At 40.8% G+C, this 16,839-nt stretch overlaps 1 protein-coding gene across 2 annotated transcripts in view; it reads right to left on the bottom strand.

Annotated features, from left to right (window-relative positions):
• sh3bgrl2 (SH3 domain binding glutamate-rich protein like 2) overlaps positions 1–16,491 on the bottom strand; it is an 89,007-nt gene extending 72,516 nt beyond the window's left edge. For both annotated transcript variants that reach the window (XM_059982364.1, XM_059982366.1), the window contains exon 1: positions 16,234–16,491. In XM_059982364.1, the coding sequence (XP_059838347.1) occupies positions 16,234–16,278 (45 nt within the window). In that variant the 5' untranslated portion in view covers positions 16,279–16,491. The remainder of the gene's footprint in view (positions 1–16,233) is intronic.
• Between the last annotated feature and the right edge of the window lie 348 nt (positions 16,492–16,839).

Genomic DNA, 16,839 nt, shown 5'->3' with positions numbered 1-16,839 from the left:
GCTGAAGAAATAACCCTGTAGATCTACTTAGAATAACAATAAATTGTGTTAACAATAAATTTTAACAGTGCAGATCATGCATTTAACTTTAAAAATGAGATTTCAAAATGCAGATACTGTGCTTGGTCAACTGACAAATTTACATTTGCCTGCAGACAAGTCACACATCAGTAACACAACTGGACTGATGTCCAGGCAGGGAAAGGACTGAGTAATACTCTATTTTCATATGATAATATTTGACTTCAATAATTCAAGTTTTATATAACTTTTTCAAATGATTGGAAATACCCTATTTAAACAAACAAGTATCATTATTGGGTGGGGGGGGAAGAGTCTCAACTTTGAACTGAATTGAATATCAGAGTAAAATAACTCAATCCCCAACCAAAATAGTTTAACGGTAATTCCCCAATATACACAATACTCCAGACCACACTTAAGAGTTTTGTGAGCAGCTTTGGACCCCTTTCCTAAGAAAAGAAGTGCTGGCACTTGAGAGGGTCCAGTGGAGATCCACAAGAATGAGTCCAGGAATAAAATGGTTAATGTATGAGGAGCATTTGATGTCTCTGGGCCTGCACTCACTGGAGTTTAGAAGAATGGATGCTGGGGGGGGGGGGGGGGAGGAGAAGAGACTTTATTGAAACCAATCGAATATTGAAAAGTTTAGATGAAGTGGATCTGGAGAAGAAGTTTCCTTTAGTGGGTGAGTCTCAGACCAGAAGGGCACAGCCTCAGAATAGATGGAAGTTCATTTAGAACAGTGATGAGAAGGAATTTCTTTAGCCAGAAGGTGGAAAATCTGCTGAATTCATTGTCATGGATGGTTGTGGAGGTCAAGAATACATTGAGTATATATACAGTAGAGGTTGATAGGTTCTTGGTTCATCAGGATGTCAAAGGTTACGGGGAAAAGGCAGGAGAACGAGGTTGAGAAGGATAGTAAACTAGCCACAATGGAATGGCGGAGCAAAATGGGCGCCTCAGTGGCAGAGCAGTTAGCGCAACACTATTACAGCACAGAGATCAGAGTTCAAGTCCAGCACCATTCTGTAAGGAGTCCCTGTACATCCTCCCCATGGGATGTGTGGGGTTTCTTGGGTTCTCTGGTTTCCTTCCCCCGTTCAAAGACGTAGCAGGTTGGTTAATTGGTCTTTGTAAATTGTCCTGAGGTTAGGTTAGGGTTAATCAGATTTGTTGATGGTTGCTGGATGGGCATAACTCAAAGGACCAGAGGGGCTTGCTCCATGTTGTATTGCGAAATAAAATAAATCAGATATGGAGCAAACTCAATGGGCAGAGTGGCCTAATTCTGCTCCTATGTTTGTGGTCGCGTAATGTGGATCTGTACTTCCAATAAATATATTATCATTCCAATAAATAGTAAAGTGCATAGATCATACTTTTACAGTTGCCTTCCCTTAGCTTTATTGCAAACATAATTTTAATTGGATTTCATAGCAACTACAGTTCTACTTAAAAATGCAAAGTCAATGGCTCAAGAGCTAATGAAATACATGTTCCTCTGCAAGTGAAAGTATCTTATATGCATCATTATGCAAAAAGGCAGTCAAATAAAAATGCTCAAGAATCATCAGGATACTGATAATTAAACTTCCCCACCACTGAGCACATTTATATGGAGCGCTGTCGCAGGAAAGCAGCATCCATTGAGAACCCCTACCATCCAAGTCATGCTCTCTGCTCACTACTGCCATCAGGAAGAAGGTACGGGAGTCTCAGGACCCACACCAATGGGTTCAGGAACAGTTACTACCCCTCAATCATCAGGCTCCTTAACCGGGGGAATAACTTCACTCACCTCATTACTGAACCGTTCCCACAACCTATGGACTCACTTTCAAGGACTCTTCATCTCATGTTCTCAATATTTATTGATTATTTACGTATTTATTATTTTTCCCCTTCTTTTATTCACACAGTGTGTTCTCTTTTGCACATCGATTGTTTGTCCTTCCTGTTGGGGGGGGGGGGGGGTCGTCTTTCATAGATTATATAGTGTTTCTTGTATTCATTGTAAATGCCCAAAAGAAAATGAATCTCAAAGTTGTGAAGTTGTGTATGGTGACATAAATGTACTTTGATAATAAATTTATGTTGAACTTTGAATGATCATGGCTCAATCTCGCCAAACGGCAGAAACACACAAAAATGCAAATAACTAAAATGTTAAGTCATTTGTTCAATTCATGTTCCACCATTAGTCCATATTTTGAAGCTTATTGCTGACCTGTATGCACTGTAAAAACAATGAAGTAATCAGATGCCAAATGAATCATATTTTCCATATTAGAAGACTGAACTCTAGCCAGATCAGAATTAAAAAGATATATTTATCCACAACATAATAAATCATTAAAATCACTTTCTTTGCAGCCTTTTCTCTTTACTTGATCCACTTTGAAGACTGAGGCCAAGAAATCTGAAATCAGAGAGCAAACTATGAGGTCCAACTCATGTATTCACCCAGTGAGCTGCAATCAATATGGCAGTCTTTGAATGTTTTTGAAATAAAGATAGATTGATACTTGATAAGGGGTTAAAATGTCACTGTGGAAGAAAGGGGACATAAAGCTAAGGTTACAGTCCAATCACTATGATCTTATTAAGTGGTAGAGCAGATTTCAGTGGTTAAGTGGCCTATTACTATATATGGCTGAGTCTCTATCACATGGATTGGATTCTGAGATAGCAACAGTAATTAAAAGGTGCAAGAGTCAAACATAATTTGTGGATTGCAGATGATGTAAGCAACTAGACTGTGCAGAGAGATCCCCTTCATATTTAGTGTTAATAATGAGACACAAAAATTAAATTCAACCTCTGAAAGCAATGTGCTCAGTACCACCCACAAAAGCAAATGTAGACAATGAGTCGTCATCAAGAAATAATGATTGGTTCCTCAGCTGGTCCAAGACAGATTCAGTGTGAAACTCAGAACCAAACTGGCCTGTACGAGTTCTCTGGAGAGCAATAAATAAGATCTTTCTTAAAGTTTTTTTTAAATGGCCACTTTTCAGGATAAGGGCATCACTGCAAGACCAGCATTTCTTTTTACCCATCCCAACCTTGAATACCGGATTCAACCAATTGTTGTTACCTCTAGTCCAGAGTAAAATTGGCATACCCCCCCCCCCCCCCCACAGGTATGTAGGAAACCAGTTGGGCTTCAGTTTCATGGTTGTCAACATTAAGAATATTTTCTTTAAAAAGCAGAATATTAATTGAATGTAAATTTTATGATTGCCTTGTAGGATATGAACTCTGGATTACTAATCCAGAATTCAAAGGTTTAATTGGCAGATGTTCTTCTGCATAAATCACAAAAGGTCAGCAGGTAGGTGCAGCAATCAGTTATTGGGGTAAGTGCCATTTTGTCATATAGAGAAGATTTGTTACAATTGTACAGAGTACTGGCGAGTCCACATCTGAAGACTACTACTCAAGCCCTTACCAGTAACACTGGAGATAGTCCAAAAGATAGTCCTGGGCATTTCCTGGGATGAGAAAACTATTGTCTTAAGAGAGGCTGAACAGGTTGGATCTGAATACTTTGCTGTTTAGAAATTGAAGGGGTGATCATATTGAAATGTATAAAACCCCCAAGGACACTTAATGACAAAGGCTGAGATAACACAAGTGGAAGAATCCCCTGCTAGAGGACATAATTTCAAGATAATGGACATATCATTTAAAACCAAAGTATACAGAAATTTCTTCACACAGAGAGTGCTGATATTCTAATTCCCATCCCAAGAATTTTGGAGACTGGTATTTAAAGTGGGGATAGGTAATATCTTTGAAAGATCAAGGGTCAGAAGCCCATGAGGATTTGGCACAAAGGAGACATTGAGAACAATCATGATCATGTTGAATGACAGAACAGCTTGAGGACTCTGGTGAGCCACTCTTGCTCCTATTTTCTTGTATTCTGATAGTTCTACCCTCTAAACCAAAACACTTACATGAAAATCCTCTGAGTGCAGGAATTTTCATGCAATTAACTTCGTTTATTTATTTTTTAAGTGTTTCTTGGAAACCGAGCTCTCCTTTGCTTATATCACCACTTCACATTGGGTTTTTATTTGAATTTACAAGTGTACATTTCAATAGGTCCACAGTTGAGTTTTAAGTGGATCTGTTCATGCTGTGTCAAGGAAAGTAATAAATAAATAAAATCAATTTTGATTTTAGTAAATGCACAGAAAGATACACTAATGGGTGCATTTACAAAGTGAAATACTGTGCTTACTGTCTTGTTAGTTGTGATGGAAACAAGATCTCAGGAACATTTATCACCAAAATTTTAAGAATGTATCTTATCCTTCTCACATTGCAGAAAAAAAGCACAAAAGCAAGTCAAGATAAAAAATGGTTCTTAAAAAATCAATATTGCTAATGCACATAACAGGAGCAAGAGCAGGCCAACTGCTTCCCCCGAGGTTATTTTCTGCCATTCACTGTCAAGGCTGATCCAATCTCTGCCTCATAACCACTTCCTGCATTTTTCCCTAATCCTCTTAATTGCCTAGCAGTTCAAATATCCATCAATCCCTGCTATAAATATATCCAATGGCTCTGCTCCTATTGCCTCTAGGGTATTCCAGAAAATTACAATGATCACAATCAAAATTCCATCTCACCTGTGTCTGAAACAGTTGACTTCTTATTCTGAAGAAATCCTCCCAGTTCCAGAAATATACACCTATTGCAAGCATCCTGAGGAATTCTTCTCAGAAATGAGTACCTTTCACTAAGATTAATTCTCATTCTTTCTTTTCAAATCTTTTTATTATTCAAAAATAGCACAAGTATATCGAAGTATTAACACTTACAATGCCTCAAAAGAAAAAAAATTATCTTAAAGATTGAATATTTTTGTGAATTAAAAAACCCTACTAAGCAAGAAAAGTGAGAAAAAAAGTTCTCATTCTATGCAACCCAATAAAGCAGAACCTCAACAATTCTTTAAATAGCAGTCCCTTCATGTCAACTAGGTGAATTTTGTCTGCACTGCAAGCAATGCCAGTCTTTTTTTCCTTAAATATGAAGACCAAAACTGTATGCAGCAATACAGGTACTGCCTCCCCTGAACCTTCCTACTTGATTAGCCATGCACCTTGCAACAAGTGCTACATTCCATCATCCTTCCCAGTCAGTTCCTGTAACTGGATACCAATCCTCTGTGTTCTAAGCATTGAGACTTCTAAGTCATAAACACAAATTCTGCAGAAGGTGGAAATCTTGAGCAAACACACACAAGATGCTGGAGGAACTCAACAAGTTAGGCAGCATCTGTGGAGGGGAATAAACAGTTGATACTTTCAGTCAAGACCCTTCCCCTCCATAGATGCTGCCTGACTTGCTGAGTTCCTCCAGTGTCCTCTGTGTGTTGCTCAGGATATCTAGAGCCCTTTGTCCTGCAACATTTCGTAGCCCCATTCCCTTAAAGTAGCAATTTGCCTTTCAATTCTTATTTTCAAAATTGATGATTTCCTATTTTCCCCATACTGCATCTGATCTGGCAACTTCTGGGCCATTCACATAATCTGTATGAATGGATTATGGCAAGTTATTTATACCCTCTTTGCAATTTGCTAATTTATCTATCTTTGTAACATTAGCAAATATCATATTAAAAGATGATGCTATTTTGTAGTTCAGGACGTGAAATAAGTAAATATCCCAGAGCATTTCAGAAATAGTTACCAAAAAAAAAATAGCAGCTGCCACAGAGATACAGATTAGTAAAATTGAGCAAAGGCAAGATGATTTTTTTTAAAAAAGGTAGAGAAAATATGATATTTAGTGCACTTGCTTCAGACAGTGGCACAAGCAGGAGAAATCATCAGGAAGATGTGTGTCATGGGGAGCATGGTAATAGCATGGAGGCAGTGTAATGGGAGAAGAGAAGAAAATGCCTGAGGAAAGGAATACTAGCTCCATGCACCAGTCCTAAACGAGCAATGAACAGGAAATTATGACATTATATGTGACACAGTGCAGAAGTGCTATCAGGAGCTGAAACAGCACAGTAACATAATTGTAGAGCCACCGTCAGTTCTCAAACCTAACCTTGGTTGCTGCCTATGTGAAAGTCGCACATTGTCCCCATGCCCACACCTGTTTCATCAGGTGCTCCAGTTTTCTCCTACATCACAACGACATCTGGATTAATAGGTTACTTGACTACTACATGTTGTCCTGAGTAAAGGAGACTGTGGGAAGAGTAAAATTAAATTAATATAGAACTAATGTCAATGGGCAATTGGTATTCAGAAAGGGTCTGCTTCTGCACTGAATCTGTCTCTGACACTTTGACTCGAAATAAATGTTAATATGTTTCACTCTGGGGATAATGCTATTTTACAACACCAAAATTAACCATAGTTATGTAACAGAATGTCAGGGCATTTATTTTATAAAAACAAGGTAACAAGTCAGAGTAGCTTTATCAAGCCTAAATTTCCTCTGTTCCTACATATTCAAGCACTTCCCATTACAAAAGGAATGGGTTCATTGATAGAATTCTTAGCTGCAGGTCACAAGGTTGTGAGCTAAAACCTTTTTCTAGAAATCTGAGTGCATAATTCAATATTGGACCATGACACCATAAAGCCGCAAGACATAGGAGCAGAATTAGGCTTTTCGGCCCATGGAGGCTGCCCCTTCATTCAGTCAGGGTAATTTGTTATGCCTCGCAACTCCATTCTCCTGCCTTCTCCTTGTAATCTTTGATACCCTTACTAATCAAGAACCCCTCAACCTCCACTGTTAATGCACCCAATTACTTGACCTCCACAGTAATTTGTTCCACAGATTCACCACACTCTGACTCAAGAAATTCCTTCTCAACACTGTTCAAGGGGCGTCCTTGTGTTCAGAGGCTATGCCCTCGGGTCCTAGACTCGCCCACTTTTGGAAACATTCACAGGTGTGAATCAGCATCAGACAAATTGTCAAAATGAGCATTTACTTATTTTTCTTGTACACTGTGACTATCTATCAAAGTTCCCAAGTCACAATTTCAAAGAAGACCAGGCCACTCTTCCCACTGAGCCAAGAGCCTTTAAACCAATATCAATAAAACAGAATTTCTTTGTCATTATCACGTTTCTCTTTGTGGCACATTGCAGTGTTACTTCTCTTAATGAAGACGAGATTCTGCAGACGCTGGAAATCCACAGCAACATACACAAAATGCTAGAGTAGTGGTCACCAACCTTTTGAAGCCCAAGATTCCCTACCTCGGCCTTAGTGAAAGGCAAGATCAACTCCAAATCGATTAGTTACACGCATGCATACCGGGGCAGAAAAGACCGGAAGTAAAACAAATAATGTATGAGCACCAGGTCTCACCATCCTTTTTTTGCACCACAGACCAGTTTAATATTGACAATATTTTTGCGGACCAGCCGATGGGGGATGGGGGGGAGCTGTTAAATGCGACCAGAATACAGCGATACTCGAAGCAGCTTCCTTATGCCCATTCTATTCCGCAATTTAGTTTACGTGGTTCTCAGCACTTACTTGCTGTCCCGCTTGCTCACGTTTTTAAATGCCAGAAAAAAACTCAGCGAGTTGGTATTTAAGTGCAGGGTGCTTGGACTCAGGGTACTGAGGGCTTCATTGCCTCATTAGAGGGCCTCCGGGCCTGAACTCCAGCCTCCCGCTCGCTGCCTTGTGTGGTCTGGTGTGTCTGTTCCCGTGCCAGGGCCACGCTGGTTGCAGTCCGGAGGGAGGGAGCGACCGACCGACCACCCGCCACCTTGGCCAGGTGCTCTGTTCCCATACTGGGGCCGTGGCAATCGCAGTCCAGAGAGAGCGACCGACCAACCGAGGAGTGCGACAGGACGTGCCCGCCCCCCCCCTTGTAGGATCTATCGGCTGACAAAAGTTTGTTTCAATAGATCGCAGCGAGGTAGCTGCTCTGCTACTTACGGAACCCTGAGCCCGAATTAGGCCGTCTGCAAATATTTTAGCACTGGGTTCCCCACGAACATTCGGTGTGCTAAACAGGTTCAGAGGCAGTGCCCATCTGTCCGCACTCCAGGCCGGTAGCAACGGTATTTCTCGCTGGCCACACGAAGCGACCGGTTACCCGAGGCCAACCAGTGATCTCTGACACGCTTAGGTAATGACCTCACGTACATTCAAGTTCAACAGTGGGCGTGACAAGGAACGAGGAAAGGTGCAGCTGACTCATTGTTTCCTTGCGGCCCAGTGGTTGAGGACCAGTGCGTGGCAGGGGAGCTATACGCATGCGCACTGGGCAAAAAGAATGGAACTAAAACCCCACAACCACGAAACAATCTCTCAACAGTATTTGTGTATTTCTTTTTCTTTCTTTCTTTTTTTTTCTGGGATCTACTGGGAAAGTCTCAAAGATCGACCAGTCGCTCTCGATCGACAGGTTGGCGACCACTGTGCTAGAGGAACTCAGCAGATCAGGCAGCATCTAGGGAAGGGAATAAACAGTGTTTCAGGCTGAGACCTTTCATCAGGACTGGAGAGGAAGGGGGAAGAAGGCAGAATAAGTAGCTGGGGGAGGTGAAATAATGGTGATAGGTAAAGTTGGGGGGGTGGGAAAGGAGTGGAATGAAGAGAGAAGCTGCAAGGTACTAGATGGAAAAGGTAAAGGGCTGAATAAGTATGAATCGGATCTGAGAGGAGAGTGCACCAAGGGAGAAGGGGAATTAGGAAGGACATTCGTGGGAGATGACAGGCAGGTGAGATGAGAAGAGGTAAGAGGAAAATCCGAGTGGGAAATGGAAGAAGATGGAACAGGGAAGGGGAAAATCACCAGAGGTTACAGAAATCGATGTTCATTTCATCAGGCTGGATGCTACCCAGATGGAACATGAGGCACTGCTGTTCCCTTCATGTTGAATTTGTAATTTGTATTTCACGTCATCGTGAGGTTGAGATATTGCTGGCAAATTACTAATTATACACTGATGGACTTAATAATAACAGACTTGACCAGCACTCTTCTGAATCTCTATGGAAGCTCTAGTTGTAATAAAAGGTGAACAGAACGATGGTTAGAGAACAAGAAATGGTCATTTGACCACTCACATCTATCAATGCGAAATGTTATTGCTTTTTCTTCACATACGCTGCCTAGTCTGGTCATTGTATCTCCAGCAATTTTCAGGGATGTACTTAACAGCCGATTTTTGTTTTGAAACCATGTCCTATTTTTGAAATAGGGATTGTGCCAGCAACGTATCATTCAGTAACATCAGAAATCATTTCACCACTGACCGGCGTATCAGCAGCCAAAGTAGTCTCTAATCCTTTAAGGCTGACTTTTTGTTTTAAAAAGTCATAATTTGTGTGGCTTCTCCTGCTGTAGCTCATGTCAGATTTTGTTCTGCGCCATTTTTGTGAAGTGCTTAGAACAGTTTACTGTAGTAGTCTTCACTGAGTAACTTACTAAATTAGATTCCAGATCATTCTATAGGTTACATCAACATGCAAAAAAAAGTCAGATTTGATTTTAAAAGAATGGTGCTGCAAGAAACAATTTCCCTTCAGTTTTATGCTGTTTCAAAGGACTGTTTTAAATATTCTGGCATACAGTCAAGGAATAACCACAGGAAGGTCACATCCATCACTTACCCAGAAGTGATGAATTACGTATTTGGTATATTGCTGCTGTAGAATTTTGCATATTATATATGCCATGTCTAATTTTGCTTTCAAATGCATAACCTTGCTGGGTAATTGACCATTCTTCTTCCTTGTATCAAATAACGTGATACGAATCTACCTTTCCATACAAATTTAAACTCCAGCAATATTTGATATGGCATCTTTCTGAATCAGCAACAACACTAATCATAATTCATCCACAATGAGACCGCCTCAGGAATTACAGTGAATGTCAAACTAAGGACCTATTAGATGCTTTTACCCTGTGGTATCAATATCCAAATATAAAATATTTAACTGCCAGAAAATATAATGCACATATTTTTGACTAAAGGTCTGTCAGTGGTGAAATGTCAGCATGCTGATTCAATAATCTACACTGCTTTTATGCTAGCCTCACCCTCGCCGAGGCTGAAACCTTTATTTACCTGCTCATATCTAAGCATCACTTTTGCAGTGCCTTCCCCCTGAACTCCTCATAGCAGTAACACAGTCCCAAATGCACTTATCTGCTTTAAAATCCAAGGTATTCAATTACACCTGCTGAGACACATTGAAATACATTGAACCTACTACAAAAGCTTGAATGCTCTGTTAAAAACATGTCAACTATCTACAAAAAAGTTATATTGGAGTGACCTTGAAAACAAACAAACATCACCAGATACTTGTTGTGCTGAGGTCTGAGTGAAAATACAGAGAAGGACTACAGGCTCCTGCAGGTTTCAGAACAAGTACAGGATGTAAGGCGGCTAACACAGCATACAAGGTAATTGCCTTTTTTACTGACAACAGGTAGGTCATACTTGAACTTTATAGTTAGAACACAGTGCTGGGTCTCATAACAGAATACTACAGCATGGAAACAAGCCCTCCAGCCCAACTCACCCTGTCGACCATGGTGCTAGTCCCATTTGTCCATATCCCTCAAAGTCCTTCCTATCTATGTACTTATCCAAAATGTCTTTTAAATGTTGTTATTGTACCTGCCTCAACTACCTCCCCTGGCAGCTCACTCTACATATGCATCACCCTCCGCCTGAAGAAGTTGCCCCTCAGGTCTCTCAATTTTCACCTCTCACTTATCACATGTCCTCCAGTTTTCAGTTCACCTTCCCTGGGGAAGAATCTATGCATGTTCATCTACTCGATACACCCTAATCTCCTACATTCCAAGGGATGAAGTCCTACTCTAAGAAACCCAACCTCCCCCTATGGCTCAGGACATGTCATCCAGGCAGCATTCTTATATAATCTTCTCTGCACTCCTTCTCATTTAATGATGTCTTTCCTATAACAGGGTGACTAAAATGGCACAATATTTCAAGTGAGGTCTCAGCAATGTCTCATAGAACAGCAACATAACAATCCAAATCTCTGCCTGATGAAAGCCAAAGAGACAACCATTTTATTTACCATTCTGTCTGCTCATGATACCACATTCAGAGAACCATGCCATGCTATTCCACAACACTCCTCAAAGCCCAGCCTTCCACTGTACAAGCCCTACCTGGTTTGACATCCCAAAATGTATCACTTGGCATTCATCTGAGTTGAAAATCATTTGCCAGTCATCAGCACACCTACCTAGCTAATGAACATGCCCCTGTAATTTCTGATAATGTTCTTGATTTTGCAATCACATGATAGCACCACTAAGATGACATGAATTTCCAAGGTCAACATAATGGACCAAATCCCATTTACAAGGATATAGAAACATAGAACATAGAAAACCTGCAGAACAATACAGGCCCTTCGGCACACAAGCTGTGCTGAACATGTCCTTACCTGAGAAATTACCTAGTGTTACCCATAGCCCTCTATATCCTGAGCTCCATATACCTGTCCAGGAGTCTCTTAAAAGACCCTATCATATCCACCTCCATCACTGTTGCCAGCAGCTCATTCCAGTCATTCACCACACTCTGTGGAAAAAAAACTTACCCCTGGCATCTCCTCTGAACCTACTTCCAAGCACCTTTAAATTGTACCCTCTCATGCTTGCCACTTCAGCCCTGGGAAAAAGCCTCTGACTATCCACATGATCAATGCCTCTCATCATCTTATACGCTTCTATCAGGTCACCTCTCATCCTTCGTCGCTCCAAGGAAAAAAGGCCGAGTTCACTCAACCTATTCTCATTAGGCATGCTCTACAATCCAGGCAACATCCTTGTAAATCTCCTCTGCACCCTTTCTATGCCTTCCACATCCTTCCTGTAGTGAGGCAACCAGAACTGAGCACAGTACTCCAAGTGGGGTCTGACCGGGGTCCTATATAGCCTCAACATTACCTCTCAACTCCTAAACTCAATCCCACCATTGATGAAGGCCAATGCACCATATGCCTTCTTAACCACAGTCAACCTGCACAGCAGCTTTGAGTGTCCTATGGACTCAGACCGCAAGATCCCTCTGATTTGCCACAATTACCATTAATACTATATTCTGTCATCATATTTGACCTACCAAAATGAACCACCTCACACTTATCTGGGTTGAACTCCATTTGCCACTTCTCCGCCCAGTTTTGCATCCTATCAATGTCCCACTGACATCTCGACAGCCCTCCACACTATCCACAGCACCTCCAACCTTTGTGTCATCAGCAAACTTACTAACCCATCCCTTCACTTCCTCATCCAGGTCATTTATAAAAATCACAAAGAGTAGGGGTCCCAGAACAGATCCCTGAGGCACATCACTGGTCACCAACCTCCATGCAGAATATGACCTCCCTACAACCACTCTGCCTTCTGTGAGCAAGCTAGTTCTGAATCCACAAAGCAACTTCCCCTTGGATCTCATGCCTCCTTACATTCTCAATAAGCCTTGCTTGGGGTACCTTGTCAAATGCCTTGATTAATTCCTTATAAAAACACATCTACGGCTCTACCTTCATCAATGTGTTTTGTCACATCCACAAAAAAATTCAGTCAGACTCATAAGGCTCGACCTGCCTTTGACAAGGCCATGCTGACTATTCCTAATCATATTATACCTCTCCAAATGTTCATAAAACCTGATTCTCAGGATATTCTCCATCATCTTACCAACCACTGAAATAAGACTCACTGGTCTATAATTTCCTGGGCTATCTCTACTCCATTTCTTGAACAAGGGAACAACATCCGCAACTCTCCAATACCCTGGAACCTCTCCCATCCCCTCTGATGATGCAAAGATCATCACCAAAGGCTCAGCAATCTCCTCCCTCGCCTCCCACAGTAGCCTGGGGTACATCTCGTTTGGTCCCGATGACTTATCCAACTTGATGTGTTTCAAAAGCTCTTTTTTAATATCTACATGCTCAAGCTTTTCAGTCCAATGCAAGTCATCCCTACAATCACCAAGATCCTTTTCCGTAGTGAGTACTGAAGCAAAGTATTCATTAGATACATCTGCTATCTCCTCCGGTTCCATACATACTTTTCCATTGTCACACTTGATTGGTCCTATTCTCTCACGTCATCCTCTTGCTTCTAGAATGCCTTGTGGTTTTCCTTAATCCTGTCCACCAAGGCCTTCTCATGGCCCCTTCTTGCTCTCCTAATTTCATTCTTAAGCTCCTTCCTACTAGCCTTATAATCTTCTAGATCTCTATCTTTTTTTGAACCTTTCATAAGCTCTTTTCTTCTTGACTATATTTACAACAGCCTTTGTACACCACGGTTCTTGTTGTATCCTACAATCCTTTCCATGCCTCATTGGAACATACCTATGCAGAACTCCACACAAATATCCCCTGAACATTTGCTGCATTTCTTCCACACATTTCCCTGAGAACATCTGTTCCCAATTTATGCTTCCAAGTTCCTGCCTGATAGCCTCATATTTCCCATTACTCCAATTAAACGCTTTCCTAACTTTTCTGTTTCTATCCCTCTCCAATGCTATGCTATGATAGAATTGTGATCACTATCTCCAAAATGCTCTCCGACAGATCTGACACGTGACCAGGTTCATTTCCCAAAACCAGATCAAGTACAGCCTCTTGTAGGCTTATCTACATATTGTGACAAACACACCTAACAAATTTCACCCTGTCTAAACTCCTTGCTGAAGGACATGCTAATTGATATTTGGGAAATTAAAATCTCCCACCACGACAACCCTGTTATTATTACTCCTTTCCAGAATCTGTCTCTCTATCCACTCCTCGACACCCCTGTTGCTATTGGGTGGTTTATAAAAAACACCCAGTAGAGTTATTGATCCCATCCTGTTCTTAACTTCCACCCACAGAGACTCCGTAGACAATCCCTCCATGACTTACTCCTGATCAACAGTGCCAAGCCCCACCTCTTTTGCCTTCCTCCCTATCCTTTCTGAAACACATAAACATATTGCCAAGGCTGGAAAACTTTGGTTAAGAGGAGAAAGTGGCTAAACTGGGAATACTCCCTTTGATACAATGATAATTAAGGAGAGATTTATTTTTGGTACATATGGGACATCCATACGGAGTGCTAGGGAGAATGTGTTTACCTCAGCAGAAAGGGATATCAGCTTAATTAAATGAAAAAAGGGAATTGAGAGAGTGGATTTAAGAGCAATGGGAATCCAAAACTCATTGCCAAAAAGGATCGTAGAGGCCAATATTCCCAACACATTTACAAAATACCTGGATGATCACACTTCCCCTTAACAATTGAAACAAAGAATATATGAGGAGGGAGGTCACAATGAAAATGTTCAATACACTAAGTAAAATCACACATCCAGGACTAAATATGGCTCTGTATTGTATATTACAGGGGAATATGACAGTACTACAGATTGTACAGGGGAAAATTTTGGATTAATATTCGAGATCCAATCCCTGATACCTTTTGTCCAGCATAGACATAGATGCTCTTTTTAGTGTCATAAATTTCCAATGTCAATGAAGAGGACACAATTCCCTAAGGAGAGTGGGTAACTATATGAGATATAAAGTTAATTGTTTGGAAGTATTTGTGGGACTTGCAGATATAGATCATCTTAAAAAGAGTGCCTCACAGGGCAATGGAGGTAGATTCCCTCAATTGATTTTAAAAGAATATTGGGAGCATAGAAGTGCCATAAAATCCTGTGGGATTTGGAATGGACATAATGGATTAAGTAGCTCACTTTAGTTCTATAAATATTTATAATTCCAATTTCCTTTTAATATTTTAAGCATATTTTCAATGTGGTCACACTATAAACGTCAAAATGCAAGAAGGGAGTAGTCAAAAAGGGTACAGATTCATTTCAAATACAATTAAGTACATTAAAGATATACAGGAATGCACATAGTCTGCATATGCCCATCCAAAAGTGCTCAGATTTAAATTCTTGGGCAGGCCCTCTACAAAAAAGTTGCAATTAAAAAATATAATGAAGCAGAGCGATAACACTTCAGTATTTATCTCGAAAATGCAGACTCCCCCAAAACACCAGATACTACTTTCAGAATTAGTGAATTTCATTTTAAACAATTCACAAATGTGACAGAATAGTACCGACGTTATTTGAATGAAGTACGTGGCTAATATTTTATAAGTTTTAACTATTCTAGTATTATGGTTTAGAAAGAGAACGCTGTTGACATAAATCTTATCTGCACCAGGCAAGCAAAATATCTCACTTCAATAAGAAATAACTTAAAACAATGAAAAATAACCAGACATCAGTTTCATTTGCCACATTCTAATAAAATCAAATACTACAATAAAATGAACAAATAATGGTGGGAATATATATTGAACAATTCATTCCGTGTGATAAGACTGGAGTCCTTCACCTTTGGAATAAAGTTATAAAGTTTATTGCCATGAGTCAGAAACAATGTACATTGGAGTACGCCATTAGTAGAGATGGGGCTCAGTCCTCAGTTCCGCTGAAGACTATTAAACAGAGCGCGTCCCCCTTTTAAAAAAAACAAATACATAATAAACACTTCAATTCCAATACTCTGGACAAATTACTCCAGAACAAATAAGAAGAGTTTGCATGGCAGAGAAAATCTCTATACAGTTCACGCATCGCGCATTTCCTTAAGGAGATAATTTAGAAGAAAAACAGGTCCACTCTCCGCCTCTTTCAGTTACAGTGTTAAATTCGGGGAGGCGAGAGAACATGGAGAGAATGCGCGGGCAGGAGTACATATACTTAAAAAATAATCACCCAGTAACTCATTTCAGTGGAAACCTAGAAATCAATCCAGAGCAAATCTAGTAAACGATCCGAGACAACTGGCAATGTCTTAACAAAGTTTTGCCGAGTATGAATGAAAACGCTATTCCCTTGTATCTGTTACATACAACATCAAGGTTCCGAATTAGTAAAACGGAAAACCATTAAATTGGAATTAGGTCAAATGAAGATACACTACTGACAGTGGAACGCAAGAAAATTAGTGTTTTTTTTACACGTCTGAGTGTCAATTCCATTGAATCAGATGTCCGAACCCTAGGTATGATGTTGTTTACTCTGGTTGCTGAAGGGACGCAGAGCTGCAGTAGAAACACGATGGTAACCTTCCACAACATAAACCAGCCGATACCGCTGCCAGTTACCTACTCACCGCGATAGAGGCAGAAGAGGAGGCGACGAACACACGAATAACCATCTTCTCAAATCCAGAAAGAAAATCCGCCGATTAAGAAAATAAATAAATCCGTCTCTAAAATAGGTTTAACGCCTGGAATCTAGTCGCTGTCTAAACTATGCAGCTGTTGCCTACGAATGCATGACATGGAGTGGGAAGCCAGTAAATAGAGACATGCACTTTTCCGATCTCCGTACAGCGCGCACCTCCGCCACCCTCCAAAGGATTGCAGGGTTTCGCCTAATTCACAGCTATTCCTGGTCCTAAGCATCTCGGCCGCGCACTGGATGCTGGGCAATGAAGTCTTTGTTTCCCCACCCCCCCTCCCCTTTTAGAAAGGGACGTATTTAAATGGACTACATTTCCGCGCATGCAGCTCACCGCGCACAGCTCCCTTCTGCAGTAGTGACAGTCGCGGAGAGGGCTTTCTACTCTGAAGATATAAGCAGAGAAGGCTGGAAATACACGGAAGGTTAGACAGCTTTTGGGAGAGACCGAGTAAAGTTAATATGTCAGCTGAACGATTTCGAACACTGTATTAATAAATTAAGTATCCCAAGGGTAGGGACCCATTCAGATGGA

Source organism: Hypanus sabinus, chromosome 10 (assembly GCF_030144855.1).
Source record: "Hypanus sabinus isolate sHypSab1 chromosome 10, sHypSab1.hap1, whole genome shotgun sequence".
Lineage (NCBI taxonomy): Eukaryota > Metazoa > Chordata > Chondrichthyes > Myliobatiformes > Dasyatidae > Hypanus > Hypanus sabinus.
Note: the sequence above shows the minus strand (reverse complement) of the source record. Positions and strands in the feature narration are given on the sequence as shown.